Source organism: Colossoma macropomum, unplaced genomic scaffold (assembly GCF_904425465.1).
Source record: "Colossoma macropomum unplaced genomic scaffold, Colossoma_macropomum, whole genome shotgun sequence".
NCBI classification, from domain to species: Eukaryota; Metazoa; Chordata; class Actinopteri; order Characiformes; family Serrasalmidae; genus Colossoma; species Colossoma macropomum.
In genome coordinates, this window is record NW_023494806.1 from 26,136,096 (window position 1) to 26,157,636 (window position 21,541).

At 37.4% G+C, this 21,541-nt stretch overlaps 1 protein-coding gene across 1 annotated transcript in view; it reads right to left on the reverse strand.

Moving 5' to 3' along the window:
• Positions 1-21,541, reverse strand: part of parp8 (poly (ADP-ribose) polymerase family, member 8) — a 66,860-nt gene that overhangs the window by 28,087 nt on the left and 17,232 nt on the right. The window contains exons 3-7 of the mRNA XM_036598421.1: positions 19,645-19,682; positions 15,805-15,894; positions 11,606-11,676; positions 11,412-11,480; positions 6,355-6,449 (exon numbers count right to left, since the gene is read on the reverse strand). Of these exons, the coding sequence (XP_036454314.1) occupies positions 6,355-6,449; positions 11,412-11,480; positions 11,606-11,676; positions 15,805-15,894; positions 19,645-19,682 (363 nt within the window). The remainder of the gene's footprint in view (positions 1-6,354; positions 6,450-11,411; positions 11,481-11,605; positions 11,677-15,804; positions 15,895-19,644; positions 19,683-21,541) is intronic.

Below are 21,541 nucleotides of genomic sequence, written 5' to 3' on the forward strand. Positions count from 1 at the left end.
ATAGCTGCTTTAGCATGAAGCCAGAATGACAGCAGCTTTCAGAGTACCAGATTTTAGAGATGAATCATTTTCTTAGCAACAGCTTGGGAGCATTTATTATGATTCCTTGCTAGTTTATGTTGTCAGCCATGCACATTTTGTCAGGATTTTGTGGACAGCTGCTGCTATGATATGTAGCGCCAACAACCAGGTCAAATACAAAAAGGTTTGCAATCAAACTGATGGTTACAGTGAAGCCTTAAAAATGAATTCATCATGATCTCGCTGGAGGAACATTTGGTGGATGCTGATTGTAGAACATAAGAGCCGCTCAGTGTCAAACTCTGGGTGATGGACACTGCAGCAATCAGCACATCATCAGATCTGAGTGGCCAAGCTGAGAGAGAAAAGACTGTCTGCAGCCACCCTTCAGTATTATGAGCCGACAAGCAATGTCAGATGACATTCAGTTTAAAAAAAAAAATAAAAAAATTACAGATATCAGCACTCATTTTTCTTTTATAAAGAGTTTTCATAAAAAAATCTCCAGTCTATAGCCCTAATTTCTTCTAACCCTTGCAATAACCATAAAAGACAATGTCCACTGTTTTTGAAGGGGGACTAAACTAAGCTTTTTTTTTCCTTCAATAATGTTAATGCTATATTTTCCGATTATGATTTACTGTGAAAACCAGAAGTGGGCTAGATTATTCGTCTTTATAAAGTGTTTTAATGTGTTTGAATGCTATTTTTATTATGATAGTAGTACACAATTTTCTGATGTCAAGAAAGCTGATATTGTTCGCTTTGTCTCTGTCTTTGTGGTAAGGTGTGTATTGTTTTTATAGCAGGGGGTTCTCACCACTCTCCTTTCACCTCTGGGCCACTGGAGTGACATAGGGCCACACTTCTTCTACTTTTCTGAGTGAATGCTGATCAAAACCTTAACGTTAGTGTTGTTCATTTCGCTTAAAGAAGCAGCTAACACTGGACTTCTAGATTAGGGAAACACACTTAATGGCACCTAAATACATTTCTACATTAATATAATACAGTATTTTGTGACGTGAACCACATGATTTTAACATATGACTCGGCATTCAGAAGTAGAAATGATACAAATTAACAATATATTTCACTGAACCTCAACAACAACAAACAAAATCAGTTGCAGCTGTTTTTGTTTGTGATTAGCCATTTAATAAAAAAAAAAAAAACAATTTTATTAATGCATACTGCGTACTGTTGGCCCTGCCCGGATGGGATGATTGACAGATCGGTTGAATGCATTTTCAAAGGCATTTTGCCAGAGAATGAATGAATGAATGCAGTACAAGTGAGAATATGTAATTGCAAAGAGGAGAGGCGCTGTTTTCCATATACATTTGAATTCTGCTATCTTTCTAGGTTTTTTCTCCTTGATAATGCAAATTAAATGCATTATTAGAGAGTGAAAACAAGTATAGTATAGTATAGTATACCAAATGCCAAATAAAATTACAGTACTGAATTTGACTTTTTAATTCTCAGCTCAACATTGCATATATGAGTGGGAAATTTAAATGTAAACATACAAATGCATTGCCATTTTACGTATTACATTTTCTTTTTAATTTTGATACTGATATGCTTTCATACACATTTCCTTTGCAATGACTGTTTATGCAATTGAACTCTCACATTTGTACTTGGCTCTTGCAAATGCTTTGATAATGGTTGGCTGTGTTTGAGACTGACCTGTGGATGACTTCTGTTAACGATAGCATGTGCACACAATTAAGAGGTGAAAAGTTGATGCAAATATAGCATCGTTGATCAGGACTGTTGACATGGCAATAATTCTGTAAATCAACCACACCAAACACTGGCTTTCCTGCAACTTTAGTTGCTAAATTGCACTTGAGTTGTATAATGTAAAGCACCCTGCAGCTCAACTGAAACTCAGCCACAACCATCAAAAGCATCTTGAAAGAGCCAATCAAAACAGCGATAACACATTGTGTGATCACATCAACCGACACACTTTAAAATATTTCACTGGTTCAATGGACAAGAAAATAAAACAGAAGATGGCTTGTTTGGCTACTAACTATACTAACTTTACTAAATGAAAAAGCTGAGGGACACCATGGCATGACCTTGAGTGGGGTATCCCTGCCAGAGCATGGGGAGATGGAGGGCATGGAGGAGGAGGGCACAGCTCAGGGTGTCACTACCCATAAATCATACCCTATGGGGGATAGCTACGGAAATGCCTGTGGGGGGGGAATCTACAGGCCCTGCCCATTTGTCTAAGTGACATATAGCAAAGGCAAGTGGCAGTGACTGGGCAGAAAGATGGCAGCTATGGCAGGTTCTGGTTTCCCCATTCAAGACTGCACAATACGTACGGCTGAGGCTGTGCTAGAAAGTTGATTGAGTTAACAGAGTTAAATAAACACATGGGCTTTTGAGCGAGCAGCTCCCTGAAGGCATTGGAGATAAGTAACATGTTTTAGTGCTTTCATTTTGCGTGATTTGAATATTTAAGCAGCTGCTTCAGGGCTACACTCATATGCTGGCTATGGGAGCTGTTTCAGACCTTTCTTCAAAATGTTGTTATTTTGCTTCTCTACTTTATTCTATTTTATTCACTTGTGCTGTGGGAGAAAAAAACAAAGGTGCTTCTTATTCCAAATGAAAATTGCGAAAGCAAGTTGGTGAATACTTGCTCAAAAAACCCCAAAAAGGATTCAAAACAAACCCAAAACAAATTCAATAAAACACAATTATAAAACATTCCTTTCTCTTGACAAAAAAATATGCTAATTAGAGTTTCTAAGAGTGATGCAGGTTTTTTGCTTTATTTTCTTTTCTGCCCTCTCCCACATTTTGTGGTAATGTTTTTCTCAACCCCTTTAAAAAAAGCGGTTCTTCATAGTGTACTAGTACCTCAGAGGTGCTCAGTGTCCATATTTTGTTTCCTATTTAACCACTGGAGCAACAAGGCTAATGTTGCTAACAAACACTAGAACAATTAATCAAATCTTTTCCATAAATACATCCTCAAAACCTCAAACTACATCCAGCTCTTCATTAAGGTCTCTCAGACTTGTTAACGTGGTTTAGGACGCAGTATGACTTACTTTAAACTATAAAGATGAACAAAAGTTTATACAAATTGTACAAATTACATTTTCACTAAAACCGTTTTATTTTCATGGTGAAATGGTTCTCTACAATAGAAAATCTTTAATGTATATACTGTTCTTTTACCTTTCAAAAAATGGTTCTGTATAGCCACAAAAAGGGTTCTGCTATTGATACAAGTCATAGAACCTTTTATTGTTCCATGTAGAACCTTTTGCTGCTTAAGCCATATTTCCACTGCATGGCACCGGTTCAACTCTACTTGACTCTACTTTCATTAGACAAACCTGGTACTTGGTACTATTTTTAGTATCCCCTCCTTTGAGGTTCCAAGCGAGCTGAGTCGATACCAAAAGCTGATGTGGAAAAACTGCCGACTACTGATTGGCCAGAGAAAATTGTCACCAGCATGTGTTAAGGGTGATAATGTTAGCTATGAAGTTAGAAGACCACCTTGCATTGCCTTTGAGCAACCAGAATCGTCAGCAGTCTTTTGTCTTGCTGCCATCAGTCTCTGAACAAAATCTCCTTCACGTCATGGCAGTTCCATGTGGCGTCACTATGACGACCAGCTAAATTGAGCGGAAAAGCAAAGTGGCTGGTACCAAAAAAGTACAATCGTGTCGTGTCGAGTTGAGCTGGTACCACTCAGTGAAAAAGAAAAAGTTGCTTTAGAGTCTATATGCAGGGGTTGGGCAATATTTTATCATCATTGTGATAAATTAAGTCACAAAACACTTTTCTGATGGTGTATATCATCAGTACCTAAACAACACAAAAAGTAAATACTGTAATGCATTTTGTGTTTTGCAATCATAATTACAATATTTTTTCCATATCGCCCACCCCTAGTTCAGAGTCAGTTTAAACTGAGGTTTCACCACATGATTTTTCATTCTCAGTCTGGCCGTGTCGGTACTAGTTTTAGATTTTGGGGAAGTCAGAGTCGACAGTTGGAAGAGAACATCTGTGCGAGGGGCACAGGATCAGATGTTTTGCCTCCTGACTCGAGTTTCAGACCGTTCAATGTATATAAACTGTTCTATTAATTTTTTCAACCTAGTCAAATAGTAATCTAGCAGTGTATACTGGTAGACTCGATCTGAATGGATCCTATCCATTCAAAAGATAGGATCCAAAGAAAACTTAGAGCCATAAAACCAGGTAAATCTAGAAAGAAAATAAAGAAAAATGCATCCAAGTCTGAGGGTAGCTGTTTATTGCATGGAGTTTACAGTGAGACAAGGTGCCTGTACAAAAACTACTATACACGGATCACACATCACATCCACGACCCTCATCCAAATGTGTTTTACCTGTTTCTTCTTTATTGTGTCAGCACAAAGAGTGGCAAAACAAAGGGTGGGTAAGTAATCCAAAATGCTTCCATCTTTCCAGGTTTGTTTTGTTATCTATATCCCCTAGTAACAGTTAAATGCATGGGTTGTTTAAGTTAATTTCTTGGGTGTGATTCTTAATATTTCACTCATCAGAAAATCTACAGAAATAAGTTGGAAAGTGTGAGATAACAAGTCTTAATCTGCTAGGACTGCTTAATCTGCGAGGGACTAAAAGTCTGTCCCTTGGTTCCCCACCCCCTTTTTATAGAAATCATTTCGAGAGCAGGCTCCACTCTCTGTCCCAGGACAGACAGATATTATAGACCAGTGAGTGTCCAGTCTTATCCGCAGAGGGAGTGAAAACCTGCAGCCACACCAGCCCTTTGCAGATAAGATAGGACACCCCTGCTATAAACTGAAAAATTTTTGTGATGATCATTTATTAATCACAGGGTTACTGAGCTCTGCTAAAGCCTAAGTAGACTGATAAATCAATGTGATGAGCCAGTTCTTAATCTGTTACTGAGCTCTGCTAAACCTGAGTAGACTGATAAATCAATGTGATGATCAGTAATTAGTCTCAGTGTTACTGAGCTCTGCTAAAGCCTGAGTAGAGTGATAAATCAATGTGGTCAGTTATTAATCTCAGAGCTCTGCTAAAGCCTGAGTAGACTGATAAATAAATGTGATGGGACAGTTATTAATCTCAACTCCTTTGAGGGATGATGGAACTGAACAGTCTCCTCAGTAGTCAACATGTTTACGAATGATAAACACGTTGACTACTGTTAATAATGATAATGATAATTACGAATGATAATAAAGTCTAGTAAGGACAGCTTTGATTACATGTATCACATCATTCTAGTATACTACAAGCCCCTCCCATTTTAATATTTTGGTGGGGTACAGTATTTCTCAAAATATGATCCAGTCAACGTTTCTGCTTGATGCTATCATTTCAGAAATTCACATATACAAAAAACAGTTTCACACATTTAATTAGTCTTTTCTGATATTGTTTTTTTTAAAGGTGGGTGATTTGTTTTTGTACATTGTCTCATGTAAAGAGCCGCTGGGATTGTGAAGCACAATTTAAAGGAATACTCCAGTGTTTTTCAACCTAATTTGCTGCATCAGTAGCATACAATTCACCACAGACAATCATTTCAACATGATTACCAATATTTAGTGTAAGAACAGAAGCCATGTTGGCTTGAAGGATGCTAGAAATAGAAGCTGAAGCACCTGCCCATTGCTTTCTATTATAAGCCTGTTTCAATCATATATGTATACAGAGAACTACATTGTGGCAGCGACTTGGCTGCCACATTGATACTCCCTCTTTGCAATGTAAAATAAATGCTGGCCCAGGGGTTAAATGTCAATGTCAAGGAGAGAAAACAAAAAAAGCTGAGGTGTACTGTGGTTTCCTACTACAGTATGGGCTGTGGCAAGACATTTCATGGGTCAGTATTAGTGTGAAAGTTCTATTTTATGACCAAGATAACCTAATCTAGACAATCTGATCCATTATTTAATAGGAACAGGTATTGCTATTTAAATAGATGTATATCCAAACTCATCTTAGCATTAGTATAGCTTAACTCATGTAAGAATGTAGATTAATTAACTAGCTCTCAGATGACCAGCTTAGCAGACAGCTCTGATAGCTAAGAGGTTAAGAAGCTCTGTCAAAAGCAATGAGAATAAATGACTGGTAGTGATAGTTTCATTAGTGACTGTTTTAGTCGAGACAATTTTTGCTAATTTTGAGCAAACTTAAAAACACTGGCCAGTACACCGACCAGCCACTTCATTAAGTACAGCTCCTTGTTTCTACACTTTTTGTTCATTTTATCAGCTCCACTTACCATACAATTGAAGCAAGAGAAAGGCAACGTACCTGAGCGATACTGCATGATGGCCGTATAAGTCCCTAACGGCTGCCAGGTCAGCCTCCAGCTGGGGGTGTTTGTGAAGCTCGCCGTCATAATTCACCTGCCAGGGACAAACCACACAAGCACAGGTCAGGGTGCAGATGCTAAACCAGAGATGCTAATGCACAGAGGCAGTGGTGCATTCACTCAACTCTGGCAGAGAAACTTGAGGACAGCTCGTTGGCCGAAGTAGGAACAGTTTTCAACCTTGAGCCAGGAAGTTAGTCATAAAATATGTTTTGAGATAAATCGTTTTTATCTGCCATCTTGAGGACGTTATTTTTTAATTCACTGAGAAGATGAAAAAGGGCAAAACTTGTTTTTTGGAGAAGCTGGAAGAAAAGGAACACAGACAGCGTTCAAAATCTCCCATGAGATCCATGAATAATCTTTATGTTTGTTCAAAGCCAGTCAGTGAATGCCTCGAACAGCAAGCTGTTATATTTGAACTTACAGAGACCTGCACATCAAACAGCACATGAAAATCAGGGCATCATAACTATCTATTGTCAAAGTATAAAAATAATAATAATAAGATGGTTATGACAGTTCAGCTTTGAGGGTTAATCCATGTGAATACATACTCCAAAACACAATTCACAAGAATCAAAATTGAGAGAATGCTAAAAATTATTATTTGTGTTCCTGTTCTTTCCTTTTTGGTGTCCAGTTCAATTTAAAGTGTGATCAAAAGCTGAGTCTTTGTAGCAGCTTCAATATGAATGTGAAGTAAGCACTGTACACGAATCTCAAAATGACTGGGAATGCAGAACTAGTTTTACTCCTTATGAATACTGAATACTGTCCTAGACAATAGGCTAAAAAAGTACAGCAGCAGATATAGTACTTTTTGAAGAATGGAGACTTTATCTCTTCTGGCAATTCTCAGACAGAATGTCAAACAGCCTCTATGATTGTGTGAAATGAAGAGGCTTAAAATGAATACAACATTAATAACTGCCCTCTCCAGTAATGACTGTCCATTCGGTTTTTGAAAAACTGAATCTCACCAACTTTAGAACAGTGTTGTCTAATGGGCCTTTGTCATGTGTACAAAATGGTGGGCAATAATATAGAATCCCCTAAATTTACCCTTAAATGACAGGTCTTTAAAAGTGTATTTAAACGGTATGGAAAGCATAATTTTTCTAATTTTTTAAATAAGAGTTTATTGCAGTATTTAACATTGTAGTTTGTAAATGATTCTAAATGTATTGTTTACTCTTCAGTCCATATAGTCCATTTATGGAAACTAAAGTGCACAAACAGCCGTACTTAATTTACAGTACGTTGGTTTTCACAAAAAACACATTTACATATACCTACCTATTTAGCCCTCAGGGGTTTAGCTCTGTTCACTCGTTTTGAAGTTATAAGGAGTGTTTCGGCCCTAATGTCTTTAAATAAGGCACATTACAAGCCAGCCAATCAGAACATAGGGCTTAAAGGCACGGTAACACTGGTTGGAGGTTGGAAAATGGCCATGTAATCCACAAATCATGAATTTTTATGGCTGATTCAGATTCCTTTTTTTTAAACAGAAAAATTGAACCTTAATTAAACCTGAAGTTGCACTATGTGGGCCTAATGAGCACATGAAACATGTTAGCACATTTACAGTCAATTGTATTAGGTCAATAACATTATTTGCATTTTAACGGCCCAAACTGGCATTTTACATTCTTAAACGGTTCCCTATTTAAACCACATGAATGAACTTAAGTGCCACATTAAAAGTAAGAGGCACCTGGCTATTTAGAATATTGTAATTATGTTAGCATTCAAATACTGCATGACTGACTTATTTACATCATAAAATTGCACCGCAAATCATTAATAATCAAAATAATAAACTAACCAATTACACATTGTGTATTTGGAGCAAAATTCTACAAATTCTGATTGTGATTCCCTATTTAACCTTTTTTTGATATGTAAACACATACAAATGTTCAAGGACATGCCCCCTTTAATCAAATTATCGGTCATTATCGGCCATTCATTAATAATAAGGAAAGTTCATAGATACAAATCACAAGCTACAGATGAATGTGTAACACAAATCCTTCTTTCTTTGCTAAGAGTTAGGTTTAAAGACAGCACAACAACAGATTCAAACATTAAAGAAAAAGAATGGTCATAGCCAGTGAGTATAAGCCTTCATACTTGTTATGAAAGCAACTATGAGATGATGGAAAATATGCAAGCCTATATCCTGGGTAATAACTTGTGACCTGTCCTCTGAATTAGTATTACATTGTGTCATATTTCTCATTTTGCCATTTTTCCCTGATTTGTCACTGGCTATCCTTGTCCTGGTTAGCTTTTACTTTCTTAAGCTGTTCATCTGCCCTTTGTTACATTCCTTTTTTGTTCTTTAACATGTACTTATGTTGTCTGTCACAGAGCTTACCAGTTTAGTCACTTGACCTGGTCTACTATCTTGATCAGTAAGGCTTCACTGAGGCTGTCAAATGGAGGCATCACAGGACACAATCACAAACTACGATAGCTGCTCTAAACCACACCTGTCTGATAAAAGGGAATTGATTCTTTGGAGACATGGGGTAAAAAATACTCCGGAAATTTGTCTTTCTTGTTGATTAGCCTGATATTGCACTGAAAAAAAAATATGAGAGATGTTTAACTGCAGTGACATAACACTGGTATTCCTAAAATTCTTGTAAAACAATGTAATTGGCATGTTTTTAGCAAACCTGAACCATAAAAAACTCCCAAAGAGTCACGCTTCTTATCTCTGTGTGGTATATGAGGTGACAGAGGACAAACACCCTTTCGAACAACAGAGGTTCTTGACAACAAACATCTGAGTGCAAAAAATGTGCACTCAAAATTTACGAAAGTATGGTGGTGGATCTGTGATGTTCCACAAAATCTGTGATGTTTCACAAAACCTAATAAATGCAACAGCGGTTAACACGTTTTAACAACTTTCTTTTTTAACCCTCATTTAAATACTTATGCTATGACAAATCCTCATGCACAGTAAACTGTGACGTTTACGATGAACAGCCAATTTCATTAAAGATGAGTAGGAGTTGAGCGGCCTGTTTTTCAAAGACGAAAAGAGAAATGCTTCTATGTGAGAATATAGAAATAAAGCATTTACAATTATAAAAAACAACACCATGTCAGTGCTTTCTGGAGTAATAATTGTTCTTAATTCTTGAAATCCGTTTCCTTCGAACATGAAAAGTGATATTTTTCATGTGATTTACGCCACAGACGTCACAAAGGGGAAAAAAGGATGGGAGGGGTCCTCCTTGGTCATTCAGCTGTCCCTGATTGCTCAGAAGCTTGCCCTGAAAGTTTTTTATAATGAGAAATCCCAAACAAGTCCTGCACTGGAGCAGGTTAGGCATACAACAAGTTGCCATAGTGTTTTAGCCCAGTAAAAAGTGACCCACCGTTGTGAGAGAAAATCCAGGTTTAAATCAAACTAAGCTTGAAGTTACCAGGCTAAGCAACAAATCCTGCTTTGAGACTGGTTCCCTGGTTCCCTCTGACTCACTCAGAGTCTTATTATATCAAAGAAGGCATGTCAGCTATCTCCTGCAGACCAAACCAAATCCAGCAACTACTGAACCTTGCAAGCTAAGCGCAAGCTAAGGAGTGTTGGGCGGTATCCACTTGTTTCAAGAGCATTTCATGCCATTCTGTCCCGAATTATTTCACTTACATAGTCAACAAATATGTGAACACAGTACACAATTTTCTAGTGTTACACTGAAAGCTGAAATGGAACGTGTTCTTTCACGTGTGTGTAGCTCTCAGCCAACACTGAGCCACTATTATGCTAACTTTATCTGAGGCTTTTCCTGGCTATAATTCTATCACTGCTACCTCTCAGTGAGCTCCCACACCACTAATGAGTGACCCCTCTAATGTATAAATGGGTGGAATGCGTTCATTGTACCTGTCAGATGTGGAATAGAAATCTGACGCATAATCTTGAAATACCGTCATCATTTTCAAATATCAGTCTCATTTTCAAATACTGCAGTATGCCTTATTCCCATTATACCGCCCAACCCTAGCACTGCGTGGGTACTGTAGCCTGTTGTTTGGATGGAGCTGGTGGAGACAACCTAACAGACACTGAAGCAACTGGCACTGATTCTATGTTTACCAACATGGACATGGTCCATATCTCATAAAGTGATGATAAGTTGATTTCTGTATTTCACCTCAAAGCACCTTCTCCTCTGTTCCCTAGAGGCTGTGAAGTGCGGTCCGCAGATGACGCAGCTTCAGTGATTGAGCGCTCTCAGAAGCACAGAGGATGTCAGAGCTGTAATGGGGCCACATTACTGTGAGTGAGTGCCAGTGTGCATTCACAGCCACTGAGGGCATTAGGGTATGCATCTCCATCCAAACGACAGTCTGCTAATCAGTCAAAAAAGCCTGCCACAAGTCCAGCCCACTGGGGGCAAATCGAGTTCACTCTTTGCGGCTTTACCATAATGGATCTCCTCCAATGAGCTGGCATATGAGTCATTTAGGAGGGAGTCGCTTGTGCAGACATTCATTCATATGACTGAAACCTCCTCTCACCTTGCTTGATGAATGGGCCAATAGCCTTCTCGAGCAAAACAAAGCCAAAAGTTCTTTTATATGAGCCATTGAAGGCAAGGGGGAAATTTAGCATGAAATTTAAAGTGTCCTTGGCCTGGGTCGGTTCCGAAAGCCATTTTCACTTCTTACTCTCGCTTTGTTAAGTACCTACATAGATATGAACTGTCGTTTAGGCTAAAGTTCACAAATCTAAAGGTCATACTGCACGTGATGAGTATGAGTGACCTTAAATTAGTCTTTCATCATCTGACTCTCACTCCAACTCTCATTTTATACCATTATTAGTCAAGAGCTAGGTTCACTGGGTTTGCCTGGAATTGTTCATCCTTGACCTTTGAAGCAAACAGTCTGGGTACTAGAAAATCTCATTTCCAGATATATTTCCAATTAGACATAAAATATCCCAGTGAGGTTCATCTGCACTTGCCTGACCACCATAGTAGAACTCTTCAGAGTCATTATCGCCCTCTGAGTCCTCCTCTATGGCATAATGGCACTGCAAGATATGAATAAAAAGTCATTTTTCCAGGGTACTTGTATTATTCACCAGACAATTTATTACAGCATGTGAAATTCATATGAATGAAAAAAAAAAACTAAAATCTAAAGCATCTCTCTTACCGGGTTTTTGTCGATCTGAAGCTTTGACTTGATGGAAAGACAACTGGTGGCATCATTATTGATCCTTATCTCTGCAGAAAATGAGAAACCAATGATGATAACTTCAACACAATGAGCCAGTGATCTAATTTGGGACCAAATTTTCTCTGGTACATATCTGACATATCTGTCTGCCTGTCACAAGCAATTGCAACGTTAAACATAACTCTAGATATTGCACAGGCCTGGCATACTGAAACTGATCTATGGTAGGGCTGCATGATATGGACATAATTCTAGATTTGCAATTATGTTGTCAGATATAGCAATTGTGATGTATCTTGCAATATGTAAAAACTACACACTACAATCTCAGAAAAAAGGTATTAAACTGTCGCTGAGCTGGTACCTCTAAAGTCACTGGGGGTACCCTCAGGGGTACATCTTCAGTACCTTTAGCTAGAAAACATAATTGTATGACACTGTATTGCAATTATATCCACACACCCTGTCTTGACTTTTGGACCTTAAAACCGTTGTTGTACCTTCGGGTACCTTCACACTGTTTGTACCTTGATGAATGAAAAATGAACCTGCATAGTATCTTTTTGTCCTGACAGCGTAATTAATACTGTCACTATTTTTTTAAATGCTGTTAACACATTTTCCTAGTTTGACCCTTTTGAACCGTCCATAGTAGTCCAGTCTGAAGCCCAGGTGCTCGCACGCTGTATGTTATGTTAGAATCTGTGATTGTAGTCCTCTTGTTCAAATGCCAGTTTTTAAATGACTTTTAAAGCGATGCCTCAAGCAAAGTGAAAAGTTCCAGTTGCCCATGAGAGCCTCCAGTGTAACAAGAATCCACGAGCTGTATAAACAAGAGCGAGAGTGAGAGGCTACAATGGTGGTGGTGTTGGAACCTTTGACTGTACATACGATTACATATGAGGCCAGCCTGAATTTATTTAATTTATAGTCATAGTTTGTTCATTTTTCAGCATCAGGAAAAAAGCAGAAGACATTTGAGAAAAATACAGAGAGCCCACCAACAAATAAACAACTGACCACCCTGCCTTTATTACAGCTTTCACTCTTTTCAAGACACTTGCTTTTAATTCTTCAAAGAAATCTGCAGGGATATTTTTCCACAACTCTGAAGTGCAGTCTTAGAAGTTTGTTGCATTTCAAACTTCTCACGATTCCAGTAATCCCAATTACAGTCTTTCAGTCATCAGTCCATAAGACCTTACTTCACATCTCAGGTCTCTAGTGTCAGTGTTCTAGTGTCTACTTTTTTCCTTTTCTCAATAACGGCCTCTTAACAGCTACTATCCTTTCCTAGTGTTGAGCTGTCTTCTCACAGTGGAAGGATGGACAGAAACACCTGCAGATTTTTTTTAGATCTGTAGCAAAAGAGCAGCGCTTGAAGATGAAGGCTTTAAGTGCTGTTTATCTGATGGTGATAGTTTTGGTGGTCTGCCAGGTCCTGTACGGTTGTTAAGAGTCTCATTTTCTCTGTTTCTTTTAATAATGTTTTAAACTCCTTTTTCACAAATTTTCACTACACTAAATCCAGTTAAATTCAAATAATTATGTTGTCTTTCTAATAAAACATGCAGTTGCTAAGTTCTCTGCATAATTATGAAATTCTGCATATCGTGACGTCATTTATAATGATAATGATAAATATTGTCCTACTGCCCTCCTCTACTGCAAAGGCCATTACTAAGAGAACAATTAACAAGCAATACACTGCCCAGCCCTATCAAGCGGCATACATCACTGTCATAAGCACACAGCTGGACCTAGCCAGGGTCAGCCATACTTCTTGAAGACAGTGAGTAAGTGTCTTTCTCAAGGGTAGCCTATTTGTTGACTAACTCATTCCCATCTTATGCACTAAAGCACCAGATAAGGATTTATATCTTATATCTGCTGTCACTACAGGGAGTTAAACCTCCATAGCTTCAGGGTGTCTAGAGCCTGGAGCTCTAACCCTGTGCTAGTGTTATTGTCCCACTCTTTAGCCAGCTATGCTGCTAATAATTATAAAAGTCTAGCGCCTACTCTATATCAGTCACACAGAGTAAAAATGGCACTGCTGGGGGAATATCTTTCGTCTAGACAAAGTTATGCTTACAAACAACTCGTCTGCAAACGAGTGAAACTCGTGTTTGATAGAGAGGTCAAAACTGCGAAAGTGGAAAAGTCTGGCTTGTGACTGACAGGCCATTAATCCATGCCATTTATGTGCACATGCTCATTAGCCATGACACATAACACAAGAAAATGTCAACAAGTTTAATTGTATCTGTGGAGCTTTAAGCATTGAGAAACAGAATAGCTGCAGTGTTAACTGAGAGAGGATGCAGTTTTAGTCTATTGTCTGATTCCACATTTAAACTCTGAAGTAAAGAGGATGACACGATGAAAATCTAGACTTGATTAGATGCAGAATGCACTGCAATTTGTTAGCTAAAAAGAGCAGACGAAGTACCAAAACATCCTAAAAATATACTGTGACTAAAGTACACTGAATAAAGGGATGCACTAGCCAAATGTGTACTTCATTTTATTCATTCACATGAATAAAATCTATTACGGCAATACGCTTGTGTTAATTTCAGCTATAACTGTGTGAATGCACTTCATTCGGGTGGACATTATGTAGTCATATGCAAAGGTTTGGACAAAATAAGCTTCATCAGAATGTATGTATTACTTCCTCTGATTCAATACCATTATTTCATCATCCTATGAAACAAGACAATCGTCCAGTGAGAGCAACAGTGGTTGCATGTTCCAACCAATGAGAGTATGTATCATGCATCAGGGGCACGCAACTTTGGTCCTGGAGTGCCTAGTGAAAATTGTTGTGAAGTAATTAATGGCCTCACGGAACATCGTCGTCTACAATGCTGCCTCTTTCATCTCTTTCATAATTGGTACATTATTATGACCACCTCCACTGTTGCCATGTTTGTTGTTGTCAGAACCTTCTGACTCCAAACTGCCCTCTAATGGATGTATCGCTTAACATCCATGCCAGTGAAAAAGGACACCTGGAGGTATGTGGGCAGTGACTGTTACATAGTTTGAAACAAACGTATTCATTCATGTAAGGGGAGTATAATGAAGCCTTAAGACTACTGTACTGTATTGTGTACTTTCAATGGTTCCAACTCCTCTGTGACTGCTGCCTCTGTGTTACTTGTTAGCTTGCTGCTAATTGATTTATTTGCAGGCCACCCACGAGTACTGTCCAGTGTAGTCTGCTGAATTACTGGTATTTCCAGCATCAGCAGCGAGTTTTGCATGTAAATGATACCTCAGACACAATGTACTTTGGTGACAAACAAATTCATGGATTTGCAGTAGCTGGAAATAACTTTGGTTTTATCAAGAAAGCAATCAATGAAACTTCCTATTTGAAAGGTGAATTTTAACGAAAGGGCTGCAGTTGTGGAATCAGTCAAAGTAAGTAACAGTGTGGTAGCAGCAGGGTTTCAGGTTTAAAGGGTCAAACCAGGAAAATGCATTAACAAAATTAGTGGCTTTATTCATTTATTGTATTAATGGGTTATTAACTTTGACACCACTACATTTTAGGAAGCATTTGTGCAGACATCTAGGTAAACTATAGATTTCACAAACTTTTCTTTTTGCATGTGAAATACTTGATGGCATTTGCACCCTATAACTTTGAAATTACTATCAAAAGATGTTTTCAGCATTACACTGAAAAAACTGGACAAAGATGATTCCAGTCTGGTTGCATATCCAGACTAGAATCGTCATTGTTGAGGAAATGTTTCCTACACTGTTGAATAATACACCCTCCACAGGTCCTTGACAGAGCTCAAGATTGCTGAAATCAAGGCTAAATGTTTTCTACTCAGCACAGTTTGTACATCAGGATTCAGGTCAAGTCAAGTATTTCTCAGTTTGATTCATTAGTAGGGATGTCTCAATCCAGTGTTTTTGACCCATTTCCAATAATGTTGAGTTCTTGCTAATAGAGATATCTGTGGGTTGCTGTATTTATGTATGTCTTGTGTGTGGTCTTTGTATATCCTTATGCATAAGTTTTAGCTAATTTAAATGTTGAAGAAACTGAGCAAACCACAACATCTCAATTTATAATTTCAACACAGCCATAATGCATACATCCATTTTTTACCATAAAAGTATTCATTTATATCATACAACAGAGGTTTTACCTGTTGCTATTCTGTGGAAAATCACTGGGATAGGATCTCTTGTGACTAATACTTCATCGTCGTTCTCAGAGTTGGAGACATAGGTGTTGTCTGCAAGAGAAAGAGGCACACAGATATTATTATACAGTCGTATGCAAAGGTTTGAACACCGGAACACAGGTTTGAAGTGAAAATAAGTTCTGCTAATTTTAATTATTTTTAGTGCATGATATATATTTAATTTAACTGAGTTTCACACACTGGAAAACAATATAACATAAAATTGAAGGGGAATTTCACAGATTTTCACAATTCACAATCTGATTTTTTTTATATATAACGTTGATGATGGTAACATGCATGTACCTATTATTTCACATGTATTTTAAGGATATATATTAGGCCAAGGTCTTATCTCAAAACAATATCTCAGGCATCAGGCTGCATATTCCTAACAATTTCATGTAATGAAACTTTCTGTGAGGCATGAGACATTAAACTTCTGACATCTGGTTCCTATCACTATCACTGTGAATTCTGAATCAGAACTGAGCATCTCACATCAAACTTAACATAAAATTTGCATTTTAATTACTTATGCTGAAACTTGCACCAAAAATAGTAATTGTGCACTAAAATGTGCAGAAGTGTGTTCTCTATAGAGGATGTGTTTACTTATTTTCTACTTAGAAAATCAACATGTCATTTGGCCCAAACTCTATCATCTCTATGTAATAAAAAAGGATTTACAATATATTTGATTATGACACATAATTGATTTATCGACAAAGACTTTCTCCAGGCCCATTTTTAACACTATACACTGATAAGCAGAAAAACGCTCAATATGGCACTTAGGATTTTCATTAAATGACAAATTCTGGAATGTGTTTTAAACAACCCACCATTTTTGGGGTTATCTTTGCACCCTGCGCTGACTTTGTGAATAATGTCCAAATCCAAGCCAGGAAAGTCCACATTCTTATGCAAAGCTGACTGTCTGCCACTGGGCTGTGGATTAAGCCTCAGCTCATAGGGCTAAGAGAGAATCCGCATCCTCTGGCCTTTGATTCGGAGAAAAACCTCTTGTTCGTCGCAGATGCATGTTGTATCAGAGTATCGGGGTCATTCTCAGACTGAGAAGACACTTTGGCCCCCAGCTCTAATGCTTTTTATGTCTTTTTATGGACAAGATTTTCCCATTAAGAGATCTGAATTTGATTGTTTTTTTGGGAGGGGTAACAAGAAGAATTCAAGTGGGTGTTTCACAAATCAGTATGTCTTAGTTAGCCAGATAACTTAAGCCTAAAATTAAGGATTATCTAATAGAGACATATCAACCACAGTGAGCAATAAATGTACGCAAATACAATACGCAAAACAGTAAAAACATGACTGTGCAATGCTTGAAAACTTCTATAATATGCAATATAAATCACAAAATTCAGTCTTTCTGAGACTTGTCTGGACAAAATGAATTAAGCATTTGCAAAATGAACTATTAAAGTCTACACTATGTAAGTTTTAGTGATTTGGATGGATTTCTCTGGTGGAAATGTGTAATTGCACACAACATGTAGGAGAACATTTTGTAACACTGGTTGTGACACAGACCCCTTCCTCAAGTGGTGAATGATGACTGCCTGCGTGTTGAATGAGCATTCAAAGAGACATAAACTTGGTGAAGGACAGGTCTTCTGAGAATGTAAGTGAATGACCTATTATTGTCATCATGCCTTCATCAGCATAATGTTCATTTTATATTTGGGGCCTAAACATTGAGCCGGACCGTCCCACAAAATCTGACTCGACACCTCTGGAGGAGAGGAGGAAAAATCTAAAAAAAAAATTCAGTAGAATAAGATAAAAGCGTCAGCTGCTTGTTACTATAAAGTTTAAGCAGCTACTATATACTGGTTATGTTTACTGGCTCTCTATAATTGGTCTGAATCTGTTCTGGAAATAGAGCTCGATAAATCAATTGGACAATTTAATCGGCTGAAACTGACAACTCTCGATTTTATCGCTGTTCTTGAAAATACTGCCAATAATTCTTTTTTAGTTGCGGCACCAGTGGAACCTAAACTCACAATCTCCTGATGATAGGGTGAAAACTTAAACAGTTCTGCTACTGGGAAAGCCATATGAGGCAGCTCCAACGTAATTGTAGACAGCAGTGAAAACAAAATAACATCAAAATTAACTGGGAATTATACCAATATACTGATATCGGTATAAACATTATACCGATTTCGGTAATGAAACGATTAAGATGTAAACTGAGTCAATAAGAGTGGTCTGATGCGAAAAGCTCCCTTCTAGAAAAATGTACTAATTCAGAATTGCTCACAGTGGTGGTGATCCAGACGTCTGAAGAGTTTAACGCTTCTAAAAGCTACATTACAGAAAGCTATTACATGAAATTATTGACAAATATGTTGCTTGCTGCCTGAGAATTGTTTTGCGATAGTTCTGAGTTCAAAGTTTAAACATACTATTTATAATCCATTCATGGTGGAGAGTTACATGAAGGGTGTTATAAGGCAAAACAATCCCCAAAGAAAACCCCCTTTAAGTAATAAAAACTTGTCAATTGGCAATTGACAGATAAAAAAAGTCTATATTGATGTAATATCATGATAATGATAGTACATCGTCATCTTATCCACCTCTTCTGAGCAAATACACTTACGCTGTGCAGATTTGCTGTTTCTGTCCAAAACAACTTAAGGTAGCTTCAAGCTTATACTATGACCTCAAGGAACTACTCTCTCAAGCTATAACTGAACTCTCTAACCACTAGCATGGCCAAAACCAAAGGGCCATGAAAGCTAAGACAACCCATAGTAATCCATAGCAATACCGATCAGCAGCAAGTTGCTGCCTTTAAGAGCAGTGCAACAAAGATATCCACAGTTATTCACTCAAATTTGAAGTGCCTGTGGAATTAAGCAGAGTGAGAGAAAATTAAGTACTATTTTAGACTGCCCCCTTGGTAAAACCACCACTAAAGTGCTCACTCATTGTGAAGCAGTGGGTAGTCTGGTACAGCTACATTAACTGTCCTTTCGCGTGACATGTCCTGCAGCAGCTTTCTTGTCAGGCCAATTATAGTTCACTGACCGAATTAAAACCTGTATAAATGACTCCAGCTTCCTGTCACAGTGGCGGAACAAGACTCTACAGGACGTCCAAATATGCACTTCAAGATGTCATGCCAAATAAATGCAAACACAGACACTTCAAACTGTGGCATTTAATGAAGATGTAACTTTCTTAATGTACTGGTTTTACTACTATTACTAACTTTTAAATGAAAATTTATGATTTTAAAGTGCATTTAATTGAAGTCAGTTCATACTATCACTAATTACTTCTACATACTTACACAGTCACATGAAAACATCTGAATACCCCTGGTCATATTACAATTTTTGCTGAAGTAAAATTAAGTTAACACATCCTCTACAGGGAACAAACTTAAATGACATTTCCTATGAAATTTAGTGCACAAAAAAGTATTTGCACAGACCACATTTTATGTTTTATTATTTTATCTAATGTGTTAAACTGAGCAAATAAACAGTATAAACAGTATTTTGTGTACAAAAATGTGCAGAGGCATGTTCTCTTACCTCTTCAATTAATTGTTGTTACAGGTTGGACTACATGTTAGTATTTAGAAAGGCTATGCTTAGTTATTGCTCAGTCCATTTTTTTATTAAAAATGTGATTGACTTGATTAATCACCAAAAACGGTTGTCCATTACTCGATTACCAATACAGTGGCAATATAGTGACAGCCCTGTGATAAATTCATTGCTGATATCATAAAATGAAGAATAAACATGTTAACTGTACCTGGGTAATCATCAGAGACATGTACAGAGTAGGATACCCTGAGGAAACAGAAGGAGAAGTAATTACATAAATATATATCAAAAAGAAAATAGAACAGTATCTTTTCACTTGAACCAAGATCAATTCACATGACTAAGATATGATATGGTGGCTAATCAAATCTAAGCTAATCTAAGTTAAAAGAATCAGCTAGCTTATTAATTGCAGCATTACAACATTAATTATTGGAACAGAACAATGGATCATGGGAATTGGATTTTTGGCAGAAACTCTACAAATAACCCTCTGAAGTCTCATTGTAATGAAATCACCCCATCACTGATTCTGCTTGACTCAGCACTGTTTGTTACTGATGCTTCTTAATGGATCAACAATGAAATCAACCAAGTGTACCAACAGACATCCTTTCATTTAACTTCACTGGCTGGTGCTGTCTTTTTTTATCCTTAGCAGCAGTGCTACTTTGCATATTTCCAACATGTGTTATGGTAGAACACATACTGTCAATGCTGTAACAAACCTTGTATCTCTGAAATAGACAACTTTATAAGAAGGTAATAACACAAATTGTAACTTTTAATGTATGTTTTTTTAGGGGCATATATCATGAAATTTTGACGCAAAGGCAGCTTGATGTAAAAGGCAGCTTTCAAATAGTGTCAAAAAATATGGGATATCCATAAATAAATACTTCATTTATATATGACAGCTTCCATTCTTTTTGAGAGACTGGATTTCATTTTTTCAAAGAAATCTGCAGAGATATTTTTCCACACCTCCAAAGTTGCATTTTCTGCTTCTCGCAATTTAAGTAATCCCATACATATTTAGTGATGTTGAGGTCTGGAATCTGGGGTGGTCAGTCCACTGTTCTGAGAACACCAGCAGCTTCTTTGTTTTATTTGCATTTTTTGTCTATTTCCTTTTTTCAGTAACAGCTCTCAATCGCTATGCATTCTTTCAGACTCATAGTGTTGAGTTTGACTTGTTTTCTCACAGTGGAATGATGGACAGAACCACCTGTGGGTTTTTTAGATTTGAAGCAAGAGTGGAGCTTTATTTTCTCTCCATGAAATCTTTAAGTAGTGTTTATCTGATTTTGACAGTTTTGATGGTCTACCGGGTCTTGTATGGTTGTTAGGAATCCCATTTACTCTGTTTCTTAGAAAATGTTTGAAATTCCAGATTGGAAACTCTTGTTTTTTGAACTGACTTTCCTTTGACTTTCCTCTTTCTTATGCAAGTGGATTGTCTTACATCTAATCTCCTCAGAAATAGCTCCTGAAAAATTAATAATGTGTACTTAACGGCCATTTTGAATGATAATTGAAGGATAGTTTCTGACTTTTCACAGTAATGTATATTTTTATAATGGAGTACACACAGAAAAAGGCTGAGGCTACACACAAGACAAACACATCTTAAAGTCTCTAGGCAGTACTACTTCATGGATATTTTCATATCTTTACCTTTGTAAAGATATGATTAAAGATCCTCTGAAGTTCACTTCATTAAACTAGGGTTTAATGGACCATGAAACAACAGCAATCAAACACAAACATAAAAAGTAGAGCACATCAGTCTAGATTTTCTAATTACACAGCTGCAGAGAGGTGGCTAATGTAAATGAGATGTAAACATGTAAGGGCGATTTTCCACTGAAGTGATGAGGTCATGCAAGGGCACTGTCCAGATGTCTTTAAAGCTATAAAAACTAATTAAACAAGTTGTTTGATCAAGTTATTGCAGCTGCCAACTGAATGCAAATTCTGAAGTAAAATCACATGGTTGGTCTATTAGAGGTGCACTAATTAAGATTTCCCCCGGATTTTCAGTGTCTGCCATTGTTGTTAATAATTCAGGCTAAACGTCTTGCGAGTGAATGTTTGAGCATGCA